Raw genomic sequence first — 17,222 nt, 5'->3', positions numbered from 1 at the left:
GGGAGGGGCGGGGAGGGGAGGGAGGGGCGGGGAGGGAGGGAGGGGCGGGGAGGGGAAGGATGGAGAGGAGAAGGGGGAGGGGAGAGAGGCGGTCAGCCCTCCCAGTCTCTTGGCCTTGCGGGTGCCTTGGACTATCACAGTCTCCGAAGCCTTAAGTGATGAAGTCACTCGCTCCTTTGGGGACATTAAACAATATGAACGTCCCCCAGGCTGGGAGGCTGTCTGTCCCTTCTGCCTATCCTATGAAGCCCAGCTCAAGTACCCACTCCTCTCAGAAGTCTTCCAGGACATTTCCAAACCTCCCCCAATCTTTCCCTTTCCAGAGTGCCATCGGTATTCGTTGTCTGTCTGTCCCATAAAGATTGTCACGCAGATTACACCGGCATGCACACCAATCTAACAACAAATAGTGAATGGCCTCTTGGAAAGAGAAAGAGAGAAAGGACGACAGACATGGGTTCAAAGCTTGCCCTGCCAATAGTGGACTGGACAATATTTAACAACCAGCTCCCATAAAAAAACTTTTTTAAGTTTAACCTGTGTTATTAACATATCCTCCATCTCTTAAGTCTAGACAATCAACAAAACAATAAATCAATACCTAATTTGGTAGTTTGCTGATTTCTGAGGTATAACTCTTCACATTGAAAATTTCATAATCAGCTCTTGGACTCATTTGAGATGACTCCCCATACAAACTGTCATTATCACTCTGGGCAAGTTATTTAACCATCCAATGTTCTCTAGGCCATTCTTTAAGACAATAATAAATTATAGACAAGGTGACCTGCTGGTAGAGGGAGTTCCCATGTTCAGAAATTCTCTATATAAAAGAAATCACAGATCTAGTCACTACTCTGTAATGAACCAGGCACTGTGCTAGGAAAAGGGTTACAAATTGAAATATCAAATAATCCCTGCCCTCCAGATACTATCTGTTATTATTATTACACAAGTCTTTCCATATTTCTCTGAAATCTGTCACATTCCTCGTTTCTTAAGGTGCAATGAAGTCCCATTGCATTTTTATAACACAATTTGTTCTATCGTTGCCCAATTGATGAACACTCATTTTGTTTCCAATTTTTTGCCACGACAAAATGTCTTGCTGTAAATATATCAGTCCTTCCCATGTGATTTAGAGCTAGAAGGGATTGAAACATTTACAAAAGTCACAGAGGATGAGAAAGCCTGGAAAGCAGTCCGCACTGATTGATGTAACATCCACGTGGTTGAGATCTCAGGCACATTGAACCAGTAATAGCTCACATTTATATAGCACTTTAAGGTTCACAGAGGTTACAACATGATTAGTTGTATTTTGGTCCAAAGAAGAAGCATTGCTTTTCTCACTGAACCCTTCCCTAAAAATAGCTCCAAACATCGCTAACATACACACTTTTTTATTTGGTAAATGCCCCCTTGCCAAAGGGCTCATAGCATTGCTTAAGCAATTAAAAGTAAATTGTAATTGTATCTGACACACAAGCCTTCATAATGGCACCATTAGGTTGATAGTATTACTGTTATAACTTAGCTCCATTTAGATTCCCACTCAGTTCATAAATTTTATTTTGTTTGTACTGGCCATAAATATAATGATAATAGTACCTTACACTTGTATTGGGTTTTACAGTTTTCAAAGGACTTTCATCAACTCTATTGCTTTCCATGAGATGGAATACTGCCAGACTTTACCATCTTCTCTGCCACGGCGTCCTAAGATTCTCCAGATCTTACCATCTGCCTCTCCTTCAAACCCATCTACTACTCCTCTCACTTTTCTTCCCCCTTCTTGGCTTCTTTTTATGTGTTACCTTCCCCTATTAGATTGTGAGCTCCTTAAGGAGAGGTACTATCTCATATAAGCCTTTCTTTGTATCCCCAGTGCTTAACACAGTGCCTGGTACATGGTAGGTGCTTAATAAATGTTTATTGACTCTGATTGAGCACCCAATGTGTAATTCAGTATGTTGTAATATATCTATGAGGAGTTGCAAAGGAAAGGGAGAATATAATTTCATTGTACATAGTAAGTATTAGCTAATATTATCATCTCTATAACTATTGTATGACATATTGCTATATAACATATCAATATCATAATAGTATGTAATTGATGGCATTATTATAATATTATAGTGTAATACAGAATTATAATGTTTTATAATATTATTATCATAATCTATGTAACTAATATCCCTTGTGAATCTGTGACTTTTTTCTGAAGTAGACACTTAATGATCAGCCTCTTTTAGTATCCAATTGTGAACAAACTTGAATAGCTTAAGTTTAAATTCCCCGTCCTGAAATAAGCAACAGGAACCTTACAAGAAGAAATATTTTTTTAAAAGTGCTAAAAAAAAAAACTTCAGGTCACTTCTAGAAAGGAAGAAAGTATGAACTGAGATCTAGCAAAGGAGTGGGCAACTTTAATCCCTTCCCAGGGAAGGTATCTATTTATCCACATGACTAACTCTAAACATTTATTTTTTCTTATGTAATAGGGCTTATTTTCTCATGTCATAGGGCTCTGGAGCATGTGCATATTGTTATGAATGAAAAGTCTGAAAGACAGAGTTTCTGAGTAATTAATAATTAATTTATTCATTAGGCTAGCAAATAATCGACAAATTGATGGTCAGTGATCTGTCTCAGGAACCAAAGACAAAACCGTGGAGATCCCTAAATGCTTAAATACCTTTGGAAAAGGAAGTGCCCTTGACAGGTGAAAATCAACCCTCATTGGTAAGCAATTAATGAGGGGGTGGGCTAAAAGTCTTCAGCTCCTACTGAGAATGTGACTTGATCATGAAATTCAGCTACCTCCAGCAATGTTTTTTTTTCCTTCATCAGCTGGGTCACCCTAAATTCTAATGGAGGGTTCCAAGGACAAGGGGCTCATTTCCTTGGGGCAAAAATTTGCCTAGGTCTTCTAGTTTAGTGGAGTCCTGCCCAAGATCAAGGAGCATGTACCCCAAGGATTTGGGCAATCTCATCTATCAGCAATGACCCTCAGAGACTGACTGAATGACCTGCAAGAGCTGATCCCTGAATGAGGAATTAAAAAGGGAAAATCTCAATCCTAATTCAATAATTGGTTATAAATAGAAAAATAATCATTTCTCTCCATATGTCATTAGTTTGCTAAGATGGCATCATCCATGTGGAGGACGCTAGGAAGCTAATTCTGGAAGAATCGTGGTGATTGGAGATTGTGTGGACATTTTGCAACTGACTCCATTTGGGGTCATGGCTGAGAGTCCAGCTGTGTCACTGGAACTGCTGACATCTTTAAAAGGGCGCGAGTCAGCACCAGCCCCGGCTTTAGCTGCATTTATATCTGAGGGAGCATAGTGGCACTGTTAACAGACTGTAGTGAGACAGTCATGCTGTAAAGGGAAGTACAAGAATTATAGGTCCCTTCCCTTAAGCCTCAAGTCATATGGGCCCCAGGGTACCTGAGAGGTTTTGGGGGAGAGTATGAATACAACAGGCCTAACCCTGAGAGACTGGGACCAGAGTCAACCATGTTACATTTATACATTTATTATATTTTACCAATTTTAAGTCAGGGAAGAAAACAGTCCTCCAACTCTAATTTGAAGATACAAATATTATAATGTCAATATTGTACAGTCATTACTTAACCAATCTCTTAACCAATAGGGTTTTAAATTTAGTACTGCGGTTGTCACATCTCATGTCAGAGGCAAGTTTTAGAAGAGCCTGACTTCATCTCAGAGACCAACAGAAGAATCTGATGAAAAGAGATGAAAAAACAATCTCTTTTCCTTCTTTGCAGAGGCAGGGAACTCTGGAAGCAGGGCATTGCATGTATTCTCAGATGTAGTCGAAGGATTGGTTAGTTTGATGAATCACTTTTTTTTTCTCTTTTATCCTTTTTTGCCTCTCTAAGGAAGGAAAGAAGAAAGGAAATAATTGGAAATGAAGGTGATATAAAAAATAAAAGATATTGATAAAAACTTTCACGTTAAAGATTACAAAGTAAATTAAAGAAAAGCTGACAATCAAAGACATGAATCAGTGTGAAAAGATGTCATAATAAAGTAGGTACCACTTTATAAGGCCCAGAGATCTGGATGGCTCTTTTAGGAAAGGGTCATAGGATTAAGAGTGAGAGAGAGACAGAGACAGTGAGAAAGACAGAGAGACAGAGACAGAGAGATTAAGATTGATTTAGCTTTGACATAAGAAGCCAGAGCTCTGAGGTCCCTTCCAGTTCAAAACCGCTCTACTACTGGCATTCAGTACTGGTGGTTGCCAGTTTCTAGGTAGGCTTCCCTAATGAAGAAGTTGTTTTTTTCCCTATGTGCAATAAGAAGACCAACTTCTTGTTACTTCTCTACAGAAAGACTATATTAAGATAGTTTTCCATGTAATTATAACCTATACAAATTCCAGGTGCTGAGAAAACCACACAAGTCAGTCACTGAAGAATTCGTAAGAAAATTTAACCTTGAAATTCTGCAAATATGAGTCTTACGCTAATGTTTAAATAACTTACATGCTACAAGTTCAGGATTTCTTTGATCAGACTGTTATATAATGAAAAGAGATCTTTATTTTTTCCTATATATAGTTGGAGAGCAAAAGTAATTGATAAATTAAAAAAATTATTTCTAGTTTACACTTATATGGCACAATACAGGTCACACTTTCACACATACACACACTTAGGGCAGCTAAGTGGAACAGTGGATAGAGTGCCAGGTCTGGAGACAGAAAGACTCCTGTTCCTGAGTTCAACTCTGGCCTCAGACACTTACTAGCTATGTGACCTTGGGCAAGTCACTTAACCTTGTTTGCCTCAGTTTTCTCATTTGTAAAATGAGCTGGAGAAGGAAATGGCAAACTACTCTAGTATCTTTGCCAAGAAAACCCCAAATGGGATCATGAGGAGTTGGACACAACTGAAAACAACTGAACAACAAACACCTGTGTCATGTAGCCAAGACAAGTAATATGCCAGCTTACAGATGAGAAAATTAGTGCTTAAAGTTGCAAACTGTCTTTCAATGCCAAGCTCACTATCCCAGGCTAACTGTATTTAAGAATGGCATAATACAATTTGTTACTTAACCTGATTAGTTCTGTATGTCATCATTTCCAGCGTCCTTTGAAATGGAAACCAGAAATTCACTTGTATACCACTTCTGGATTCTGAAGACTCCGGGGAGATAGGTTTTACAAACAGCCTTAAAATAAAATAGTGGTAAAGTAGTAAATAAATTTGTTGAAATGCCCTAATCTTTTAACTGGAGGAGTTAAGGCCCAAGGGTTACATGTGGCTTAACACTCCCCAGATTAAAATACAATTGGGAAATATTGAACAATGGAATAAAAATACAATAAAACATGGTTTCCTAAGTCAATATGCAGCCTGCAGGGATTCTTTTAGACAGATCAGTGGCCCCATTTCTGAGTTCAGCTCCAATGATCAATACTACCAGACTTTTCCAGACAGAAATTAGTGGTTAAGGTTCTTAAAGAAATAAGGTTGTGGAGCCTTTGGGAGCTCTGGGATGCTGCTTACAATTCTTCCCTTGAATTTCATCTTCTATGCACTGAGCAGACTCTGCACTGAAATCCATAATTTCTTTCAAAAGTTTCCAAATTTAAAAAGAAACATAAATAATTGTACTGTATAAGGCAATTGGAATCAATATGTATACTGTCTGAAGCTTTCAGTATCACCTTTGACTTTTTTGTATGGGAAGAAGATGCAATCTTAGAATTAATCATTAAAACTAGGAAATAATTGAAAGATGAGGATTAGATTTTAAAACTTGACTGTGTGAAGGGTCATTTGTAAATGATAAACTCTAACATATAGCTACATAGTTAAATCTTGCACTATACCCTTAAAACTGGCAGTATTGGCACATTACCTGTTTTCAAGAAGTAATCAAGTCTAATTTAAAATACAATTGCTGTTTGAATGTGAATTTCTGTTCTTTAATTTTGAAAAAGGCAGCACCATCTAGGTGATATTAGCCTTTTGTACTCCCTTGCTTACCTTTCCCAATGAATGTACTTACTAAGAAATAAATGAGAATACAGCAGTACTTTTTCCAGGTGCAGTCACTATTGTTTTTGCTTGTTTTCCTATGTTACAGAGGAGGATTCAATTCTGGGGTCGGTTGGGATCATATCCAGAAATAGCTATGATGTAAAAAAGGCATCAAAGCTTATTTTGAAGTAGATTGGTACATGGGAGGTGTGATAAAGTGTCCTAGGCTTGAATTTAAAAGATCTAAGACCAAGTCCCAGTTCTTTCACTACATGGGCTTAGTAGGCCAAGTCATTTAATCTCTTTCTTCATCTACAAAATAGGGATAGTAATACTCACATGAAGGTATTTTAAAAACTGCTACAAAAAGATGTCATTTTTGTTTAAAAACTGCCTAAGAAAAAAGTTGCAGTTCCTTTAAGATATAAAACCTGAACCTGTAAGATAAAAATGGGCTACCTCATCCTTCTGTCATCAAAATTCAATCCTGAGAAGAAGCTTGAATAGTAGTAGATTGGCGGTACTATCTAGTATCCCTCAAGATAATTTCAGAAGAGTAGCTGAAGAGCAAGATCACATCCAAAAATGTTTTTTTTAAAGGATAGTTAGGCTCAACACATATCATCCTTTACACGTCAAATGAAACAAACCACTGCCCATCATGTGCCCAGGAAAATCACTGCATCAGAGGCTATCCATAAGCATTTATTAAGCACCTCCTGTATACCAGTCATTAGGGATACAAGGACAAAAATGACATCCTTCCTGCCCTCAAGGGGTCCACAGTCTATAAGCCATATGGTGTAGTGGACTTGGAAATCAAAAAAACCTGGGTTTGAATTCTGGTTCTGACATTAACCAGGTGCATGATCTAGCTTCAATTTCCCCTCCTACAAAACAAGGAAAATACTACTTAGTTTAGAAAGTTTATTGTAAAGGAAAGCACTTTGGTAAACTTATGTAAGGACTTATATAAATGTGACCTACTATAGTATGTTTGCTTCAACTTCTTAGAATCATTTCTGATGAACAAGAGTGCAAATATCATAGCATTTATGATTTATTATGCATAATCTACTTGCTTAGACTGTTAAAATGCATGGCGAAACCTATGGAAAATTTAACTATGTATGCTAAAGTTCATATTAATCAACATTGTTAAGTGCCTATTACATGCCATTTATATCTCCACTGGGTGCATAAATTAGTAAATTCCTTCCTTGAGGGGTACTGATCAATTCAGGAAACAGATGATGGAAACACAATGGGATTTGGAGTCAGACAACCAGGGTTCTAATCCCAGTTCTGCTGCTACATGGTCATATGACCTCAGCCAAATCCCTTGGCCTAATTCTCAGTCTCCTTATTTATAACACAAGAACAATAAGATCTGTACTGCCTACCTCACAGGACTGTTAGAGAATACAGTAAGATATCTGCCAAAGTGTTTTGTAATTGTAAAGTGCTATGTAAGTGTAAGCTATCATTATAATGATCATTACTATGAACATTAATAGCAAGGGGCTAGGAAAAAAATGAGAAACTTCTTTAAGCTCAAGAGAGAATACATTCCCAGCAATACACAGATAACACAGAAGAATCAAACATCACACACTGGATTTCAATCATTAACTTCCTTAATTTTCATAGATGATTTTATTCTTAATATAAAAAATTAGTTTGGCAGAATTTCCCAAGTATTGATATACATTGTTCACAACCAGCACATAAAAGTGTAGTATCGCACAAAAAGAATTTTTCAATGATTCCCTCAACTGTTTTTTTCAATTCTAATAATATTAAACTAAATACAGTAATAATTTAATACATCATGGTTAAATACACACAAAACTTACATATCCTGAGCTACAACAGTAGCATCTACATCACATGTGTGTAGATGCTGGCAGATAAAGAACAAAGTAAGTTCTTAAAACAAATTTTAAAGTACTGACATTTTTACTAAAATTCAGAGTGCATGCATTTGTATCCCTTTAAGTGTCTCAGAATTTAAATCCCTTCTGTGGAGATCAGTTCTCCTAAAACTCAATTAGTCTAGTAGGCCCAAAAGGCTTTTAATCAGAACAAAAAAAAGTTCTCAAAGTATCTTAAGTTTTGGAACTTTGAAAGGGGACAGGAACTTTCACTAAGAAAAAAAATTGCTTTCAATATCCAGTGAAAGAAATGAAAACAAATTATTTAAGAAATTAACCTTATGTCAAAAGAATATGGAACTCTTTCCCCCTTTTTCCTTAAGAGAAACTGACAACACTTTAAGAATATAGCCCAGCACAGAGCATGGAAACGTTTCCTGTGGCAATCCTAAAATCATTTGTCTGAGAGATTGAAAGTAGCCAGGAAATCTATTTTATGAATCACAAAACCAAAAAGGCTGATATTTAGATTTCACATATCAAACTGCTATAATATAAAACTTCGGTGGCAAAAATGAGACCAAAACATAAATACTACTTAGTTTAAATTGTCTTTATCACCTCAAAAAGACAAGATGATCTGCATGGTTTGCAGGTATTTTAGCTTCTTCCATGCTGTCATTAAAAGCAATGAGCAATTTCAAGTATAACAAAGAGAGGTGGGCAATTCAATACCTAAATATCACTTTTAGAATTCACAAAGTCAAAGTAAAGGCAGCAATGAAGAGTTACTCCATTTCCCATTTATAGCATCAACTGGATAAAGGTAATAAGATGATTGTAAGAAGTACTTAACTTATATCAGGACCTTTCATTTTTGGCAAGGTGAAAATTACATAGTTCTAGTATGCACACACTTGTCCTAAAAGATAGGGGAACTTCGGAGAACATAAAAGATGTCAGGATCCATAGTTCGCTTCATCAAATGCTTTTCTAGCCCGCTTCAGTTCTTCATTCATAGTAAGCAAGTCTTTAACTCTGGCAAACTTCCTCGGGTCCTTTCGAATCAAGAACACAATATCTTCAACCTGCACTCGACCTTGTCGTCCAATAGACATCGCTTTGTGAGTCTACCATGAAGATATGAAGAAACACAATGAGTTCAATTATTTGAAAAATTTTCCCTTAAATTATCATTCCATCTCTCCCATCTATTTCCTACAATCAGGTCAAACAACTTACTTCTAAAAAAGAGAGATCATTTTAAAAACTTTATACAAATGTTAACCATTTCCTAGATTGTTAGGATACAACCTGAAAGATATCAGATCAGCACTATCAATCCATAATATAGGTGGATAAGAAAAATAGCTGTCTACTTGGGGGCTGTTCAGCATCAATTATTTTTTTTTTAAATGTTACTTCATTTGTTCTCTCCAGATAAGCTGTTTTCTCCTTCCTTCCTAAATTCTATTTTATATTTTTCATCTTCCATATCCCACCCAGTTCTTGCAGGTTCCTGCTCTTTTTTTTGGGGGGGGGGGAAGAATGTAGTTTTCAATTTCTAAAAAAAGGAAGGAAGTAGATTCAGTACCTTTATGTCTCTTTAGATATTGAGCTAATGAAAAAAACACACAGTGGTATGCAAATGTAAGCACAGCTTTCCCACTTTCACCAATCATTTAAGGGGGAAATGGACCACTTTAGTACAGACTATTTTTCAAGCTCTGTGCTTTCTGAATATTGTCCTTCATTCACGGTGTAGTAGAAAGAGTACTGGACATCACTTCAATGGGAAATCTGGGTTCAAATCCTGTGTCTGATAGTGGTTGTGTGACTGTAGCCAAGCCACTTAACCAAAATCTGTTTCCTTATCTGTAAAATGGGAATATTCGTAGTATCTGCAACATTGTTTATGAGGCTCAAATGAGACAAGAAATAAAGCATTTTAAAAATCTTAAAGAACTATATGTCATGGATTATTAATACTTGTATACATGTATTATTTATACAGTAACCTGTGTAAATAGGCTAATGTGTGAATAAAATGAGATAATGTATATGAAATTGCTTTACAGGCTTCAAAACCCAATAGAAACATAATGTGTTAAAAGTATCTAATTTATAAATAAAATTCCTCTCATGTTTATAAAGCACTTTCTTCACAGTAATCCTGTGAAGTAGATAACACTAATACCACTACACCCATTGTATAGATGAGAAAACCAAGGTACAGATAAATTAAGTGACTTGCCCAGTGTCATACAGTGTCAAAAAATAGGATTTGAGCCCACAACTCTTGACTTTAAATGCTTTTAAAATTATGTCACACTGTCTCTGATAAACCAATGGAACAGGGATTCTAAACCTGGGGTCCAGGTATCCCCAAGAAGACTTATGGAGAAACTTCAGGGAATCTATGAACTTGGAAAGGTAAAAAAAAAATTGCATCTTTAGTTTCACTAATCTTTAATTACAATTTAGCATTTCTTTCAATTATTTTAAAACATGATTCCGAGAAGAGGCACATAGGCTTTACCCAACTGACAGAGGCATCCGGGAAAGAGGAAAGGTGAAGAAGGTTCTGGCACTAAGAAGGTTCTGGGAATGAGCATCAGGTGTTTCAGGATGGCTAGTTCAAAGATAAGTAACACAGATGCCAAAAGTAAGAACAGCTTTTAGCTCTGTTCTATCATATTTATTGGTTAGCTATACACAATTCTCTAAACTAAAAGAAAACTGTCAGAAGTTCCTTAGATTACACTCCTTTCTTTAATGCTTTATAGTGACTTGCAATAGTAGACCTTCAAAAACTTCTATTGTATAGAGAGTTTTAGTCCCATTTAAAACCCAACATTTCAGGTTCATTTTTCAAATAATTAGCTAAATGACTATTAAAAATACCTTACCATTTCAGTGATGAATTCTATGACGAGGTCTTCCAGAATATCCACTGACTCAGTGTAAGGATTTTGGTCATCACCAAAGCCATACATCATACATCTTACTGTGAAAGGGTAAAGTATCAATAAATTTATTTGAATACATAACAGCCTTTTATTAGAGTATGTAGGCACTCTTCAAACAAACTGCCTTCCAAGTTCCATATCATGTAATTACTGATATAACCTCATAGGATTTATAGTTGGAATAGACCTTCAAAACCACCTAGTTCAACCCTCAGTTTCCAGATGAGGAAACTGAGACCAAGGGAAGTTAAGTGACCAGCTCAAGTAAGTAGGAGAGCCAGGATTCAAATCCAGTAGTTTCCACTGTTCCGCAGTACCTTCTCTCAATAAACACAGGACACAGTTTTCCTAAAATATATTTTAGGTTCCTCTACAGATACCTCTCTGTGATGTGGAAGTGACTCCAAGTCTTCAAAGGCTAAGCCAGCAAAATACAAGCTTTGGTAAGCTTTTACTGTGTGAAGAAAGCTACAAGGATGGTCACAGCAACAGACTGCTTCTGTTCCGAGGACCAGCCTGGTTAAGTATGGAGAGGCTCTTCAACGGTAAGATTTGGCTATGAATTCTTTAGTCACAACAAAGAAAAGTTTTAAATGGCCCTCAGTTCTAAAGAAGTCCTTTCTGATTCTTCAGTGACAGCAACAAAAAGTCAGAAAAAAAGGGAGGGGGTGCCAAGAATCAATCTTTAGACCATCTATAAACATTAACTTCTTTTCTGGTAATCTTAAGTATGAGATCACTGTACAGTGAACAAGTTGAAACAGCACAAAAGGAAGCTGTAGGAGAGGCAAATACAGGAAATGGTAGTCAATCTTATAGAGTATCCAAAAGTAACACAAAATATCATATCCTAGGACACTTGATTATCATGTGTTGCAAATTAGATTAGCTTATGTGGGTGGTTTCAACATGAAGATGGGCATGGTAGAAGATAATGAAAAAAATGTTGGAAAACATTTCAAGAGTAAGAAATAAGTATGGTCAAAGGCTAGTCAAAACCTACACTGAAGACTCATGCTAACATATCTTGAATACTTTCTTTAGGAAGAAAGCCAGACAATGCTAGAAATTGTGAGCACCAAAAATTTTTTTAAAAACACTAATTTTTATTATGCTAATAGAAAGGAAAAAGCTGGCTACCAACATGGGAATCATTACCACTCCACTTGTTTGAGGGGGAAAAAAATCACAAATCAGAAGAATAAAATGATATGGTGTGAAATTGAGGGCAATTCCAACCTGATCTTTCAAAGTGTGCTATTGGTGCTATAAAGCAGTAAAATGAATAGAAGTGTACCATCACTGACTATCATCATTTCCTGAGCAAATTTAACTAATGTCTAAGTCAATTGCCACAGGAATAGCAAAGCAGCCTAGAACCTGTGACATCCTACAATAACATGATCTCACTCCATGGTGCAGCCAAAGGCAGCACAGGTTTATAATAGAAGCTTGTTTGTAAGATTCCACAGAAAATAGTAGGAGATTATGAGCAACATTGTCTCATAAAACAGTGAGAAATAGTGGGGAGAAAAATATGTAAGGTCTAAGCCAGATCATCTTTTTTTTTGTTTGTTTGTTCTTTTTTTTTGCTTTTTGGTGAGGCAACTGGGGTTAAGTGACTTGCCCAGGGTCACACAGCTAGTAAATGTCAAGTGACTGAGGCTGGATTTTAACTCTGGTCCTCCTGATTCCAAGGCCAGAGCTCTATCCACTGTACCACCTAGCTGCCTGGAGGCCAGACCATTTTGAAATAATCTACGGATGAAACTGGAAGGCCAACAAATAGGAAGACAAAATTAACTCTGCAAAAATTTCTAAAACAAATTCTTTCTCCCATCAATGACAGCAGAGCCACCACAAGCACACTAAAGCCTCTACCCAAAGAAGTAGAAACAGCACATACAAAACAAAAAGTAGTTAAACTCCATCAAATTAGCACAAAGGAGTTCTATGGTATAAATGATACAATGATATCCAAGGGCGATGAGAGATCAATTCTCAAGATATCTTAAAGATTAAAAACTATCATCAAACCCTTGGAAGAACTCTTGGAACTAATAACAAAAAAAGAAAGTCAAGAAAATACCCTTAACTACTGAGCCATACACCTACTTTCCCATCTCTACACAATCTTGACAAGAATAATCTACATGTATATTGAGGAGATCCTTGATGAAGGTATGATTAAGGAACAGGCTTTTGCAGCAGATCATATCTTTCCAACAAAAAAAAACTGATAGGTTAGTGGTTATCAAATTTAATTCCCTACAGGCATATTGACTTAGAAACCACAAATTAATATTATCTATGTCACGCTGTAGTTTAATTTATTTTGTTAAACATTTTCCAAATAGATTTTAATCTAGCTAGAACTTGGGGAAGGCAGCAAGTTTGACACCGCTGATGTAGAGAATAAAAGAACCTACTGTGATTGTTTGTTGACTATTTCAAAACATCTGATTCAGCAAAGCAAAATGCTACCTTAAAGATCTTCCCCAAAGAAGTGTCCCCTACGCATGTCAAAATTGAACAAAATTGCTCAAAAGGTATAACAAAGATAACTTTGTTTGACAAATCTTTGGTTATAAATGTTAAGTGAGACATATGCTCACCAAGATATTTGCCAGCATCAGAATCCAAATAAAAGAGGGATTCTTCTTGATGAAGGTTTACTGGAGGATAAAAACAAGAATTACACAGAATGATGTATAGGTAGGCTTCAATCTTCACCTTTGGAGGGAGTATCTACACTGATTAGACAACCACTGTTGGACTGAGGAAGTATTTTAAGTTTGTGCCCATTTACATTTTGTGGTTTGTCATCCATACTGAGACAGAACAGTGTCTAACCTGTTTTTAAACGATATAAAGAAAGAGATTTTGTTTAATTTCTGTATAATTGGTTTCAAGCATTATATAGGCAAACAAAGGGGAACCCAAAGACATTCCTGTATCTTCTCTGCTGACACTTAAAACAGGGGTGGGGAACCTGTGGCCTCAGGCCACATGTGGCCCTCTAGGTCCTCAAGTGCAGCCCTTTGACCAAATCCAAACTTCACAGAACAAATCCCCTTAACAAAATGATTTATTCTGTAAAAGTTGGACTCAGTACAACTTGGGCCGAACCAAAGGACCTAGAAGGACATGTGGCCTCGAGGCTGAAGGTTCCCCACCCCTAGCACAGACCCTGCTGCTGCCTGGAATTTTCCCCTTTATTCTTTCTCAGGCTGACACCTTTCCCAATGTGAGCCTTTCCTGGCTATCTTAACACTGTCCCATAGCAGGCATGAAGGTCAAGGTAGGGGAGAGGTATTTCCTGACATCCAAAGCTTGAATTCTAAATGCTTTCTCATAGAAGTATTATTATCAATGATGGCTAAGTTGCCATCACTGAGGTACACTATGGGCAAGACAACTTATGATTTTGTTGTGGGTGAATTATAAACCTACAATTAAGAACATAGTTGAGAGTTGCTATGGCTGAAAAAATTAATCACCTTGTGGACAATCTGGTGATCAGCTTCTCCAAACCTACCTGGGCTGGTCTTTAAATAACAGACATACAATCTATTTTCAGACCTGCATAAAAAGGCTTTGTAGCTTGCTAAGACCTGCCAGAGATTACAGTCCATTGGCATAGCTTTTAAGAAGTGAGGATCACCACCATACAATAATGTGGCATCAGAGCAAGATATTAGTAGAGTACATTACAGGTCAAACAGGTTTTTATAGATGGCTTGAGACCTATAAATCACTATTTATAGCATAACTTCTAAGGAAAGATGCTTTTTGTTCCCAGCAACAAACAATTAGTAACTTTTTAAAACACAACCCATTTTTAATTTAAGGAATGCCTATATATGTTCATCTTCAATGCATGACATCCATAATCAAAATGGTCCTAAATATAATACTTACATTCTTTAGAGAAAAGTCTTTTCCTTTTACCCTGTCCACCATCTGCTCCTCCTCCCACATCTTCATTATCTTCCTCAAACTAGAAAAATTGAAAGAATTGAGAAAAAGAAGACTTTTTAGTGTTTAATAAAAACTTACTTTCAAAAATGAACTAAAATTGGAAGGCACCTAAAAGGTCACCGATGCAATAACCATTTCTGTATCCATACAGAAATCTCTTTACAACACAGAACTCTAAAATGTTGGAACTAAAATGGACCTTAATTAGGTGAACAAATGATTTATCCAGTTGCTGCTTGTGAAGGGAAGGGAAGGGAAGATTAGAATGTAATAAGGCTATTCGTTTTCCTGTTGAATAGTTAAAAGTATTTTGCAACAATAAGGAAAAAATGATGTACATATAATGCTATATAAATAGCTAAAACATATAAAACATATGTGCTTTATATACATTAGCTAATGTAGGGAGATAAAGGATTTGGACCTGTGACTTCATCTGTGCAAGTAATTCTTGGTGTAGAGACTTATTACTAAAGTAGGTCAGCAACTTATCTCATGTAACTTATTGAATACAGAACTGGCTGGGGTATTGAGAGGTTAAATGACTTGACCATGGTCACAGCCAGTATGTAGTCTTCCTGACTCCAAAGCCATGTACTTAAGAAAAAAAATTTTTTTTTAATTTGTCTCTTAACTTTTGAGTGCCTTTCAAATATCTGAAAAGAGCTATCAATGTCTTTCCCTAGTTTTCCCTAAGCAAAGCGGACCAACTTCTTTTAACCTTTCCTTTCATGGCAGGGATGTACTGAAAAGTACAATGGGCTTGGGAACCACAAAACTCAGGTCTGAATCCTGGCTCTGCCATTTACTGTGTGATCTTAAGCAAGCCTTTCATCCCTAAAATAAGAGTACCAGATGATATCTAATTTTATGCCAACACTTCCAAACCTCTCATTATTCTTATCTCTTTCATCTAGATGAATTCCCATCTGTTGATGTCCCTCTTAAAATAATGTGGTTGGAACTATGATATTCTAGTACCAATATCATCTTCTGTCATCTAGATATATTCCATGCAATTTTAGAAGTCAATCAGTCCTCTGAAATCATCTAGTGAGTTCTAGTGCAATACTTTAATTTTGTAAAGGATGAAACTGAGACCTTGATACGTTAAGTGAATCTTTCAAGGCCACAGAGGGGAACCCGGATCAGAAGAGAGGTCTCCTGATTCCCACGGATTTAAACACAGAAAACACATTTAGTGCCATCTCCGAATAATGAATATACACAGAGGCTTTTTAAGATTACAAGGTTTTTTTCCTTCACAATGATCCTGTCTGAGAGTTATCAAACAGCAAATATTCATCATATGGCCTAATACATGCTAGGAGCTGTGCATGATGCTGGGGATATGAAAGCAAAAATGAAACGGTCTCTACTCTCAAGTAATTTAGGTTCTATGGGGGATAGATAACTTACATATACAAGCATATTCAAAATATAGAAAAAATGCGGAACACTAGCAGGGGATCAAGAAAAACTTTAACGAGGAGGTGGCTGTTTTAAGAAAAGTAAGCAGCGTTTAAGTATCACTTTTCCCATTATGTATAGAAGTAAATGAAGCCCATAGGAGTTACAAGAGACTTGCCCAAAATCACAGTAGCGGGACCGTGCCCTTGGACTCCAAAAATACAGTGCTTTTTCGACGACATGAGATTAAAACCATCGGGGTTTTCGGCTGCCTAGTGCCAGATTTGTGGGGAATGTTGAGCAGACACCCCTGACTGCTTGGGGCATTTCGAGGTGTCCGTCCCTCGTCCCCATGAGCCCGTTTCTACTCTCCCCAGACAAAACCGGAGGGAGAAGGGGTAATGTGGAAGCCGGGCGGAGAGAAGGCGGACAGGGCAGAGAGAAGCGACCGTAAGTCCCCGGGGCTCCCCGGCCTTGGGCCTCACGACGCTCCCGCCCGCACACGCTTCCAGCCCTTACTACTCGCTCCTACGGGGAAGAGGAGAGGAGGTGAGGAATGGAGGCCGGGGAGGACTGAGCGGCTCACTCACAGTGGGATCCTCCTCCTCATCAGCCATCCCGTCCCTGATTCCAACCGGCAAAGATTTCGCTCTCCGGGGAGGGCCAGGACAAATCTTCCGCTTCCCTACTTCCGCTCCCTCACTTCCTGCCACGCCCCACGTCCGACCCGAATCATCTAGTCGAACTGCGCAGCCGCGCCTCCTGGTCCGGGAAGGCAAGCGCCCGGCGGAAGTAGGAAGCACGGCTTCACACGCACGCGTACGCATGCCTGGGTCTCTGATTCGTCAGAGACGAATGGGGAGGGGCTTAAGCTAGTGACCCCTCAGTCATTTGGAAAAAATGGATCAATCGATCAGTCAATCGTTGATTAAACTCTACTCTGCTAAGGGGCTG

General features: G+C 37.6%; 1 protein-coding gene and 1 pseudogene across 1 annotated transcript; both read right to left on the bottom strand.

The window, feature by feature from the left end:
* Nucleotides 1-1,764, bottom strand: part of LOC114039105 — a 17,363-nt pseudogene extending 15,599 nt beyond the window's left edge.
* A 5,908-nt stretch (nt 1,765-7,672) lies between these two features.
* On the bottom strand, nt 7,673-16,967 carry TAF13 (TATA-box binding protein associated factor 13). Its single transcript, XM_027856772.1, has 4 exons — nt 16,859-16,967; nt 14,799-14,877; nt 10,818-10,915; nt 7,673-9,038 (listed from the first exon to the last, which is right to left on the bottom strand). Exons 1-4 carry the CDS (start codon nt 16,883-16,885, stop codon nt 8,868-8,870), a joined length of 375 nt encoding a protein of 124 aa, XP_027712573.1. The 5' UTR covers nt 16,886-16,967; the 3' UTR covers nt 7,673-8,867.
* Nucleotides 16,968-17,222: the final 255 nt, after the last annotated feature.

This window comes from Vombatus ursinus, unplaced genomic scaffold (assembly GCF_900497805.2).
Source record: "Vombatus ursinus unplaced genomic scaffold, bare-nosed wombat genome assembly UNPS02011613.1, whole genome shotgun sequence".
Taxonomy (NCBI): Eukaryota; Metazoa; Chordata; class Mammalia; order Diprotodontia; family Vombatidae; genus Vombatus; species Vombatus ursinus.
This window is presented reverse-complemented; position numbering and strand designations above follow the sequence as displayed.

Bases quoted from the DNA above. Each gene is read 5' to 3' on its own strand.
- TAF13 (XM_027856772.1), bottom strand. From the start codon at position 16,885: ATGGCTGATGAGGAGGAGGATCCCACT. The intron at 14,878-16,858 runs GTGAGTGAGCCG...CAATTTTTCTAG, and splicing joins ATGAGGAGGAGGATCCCACT to TTTGAGGAAGATAATGAAGA. The intron at 9,039-10,817 runs GTAAGGTATTTT...TCTTCATGGTAG, and splicing joins TAGAATTCATCACTGAAATG to ACTCACAAAGCGATGTCTAT.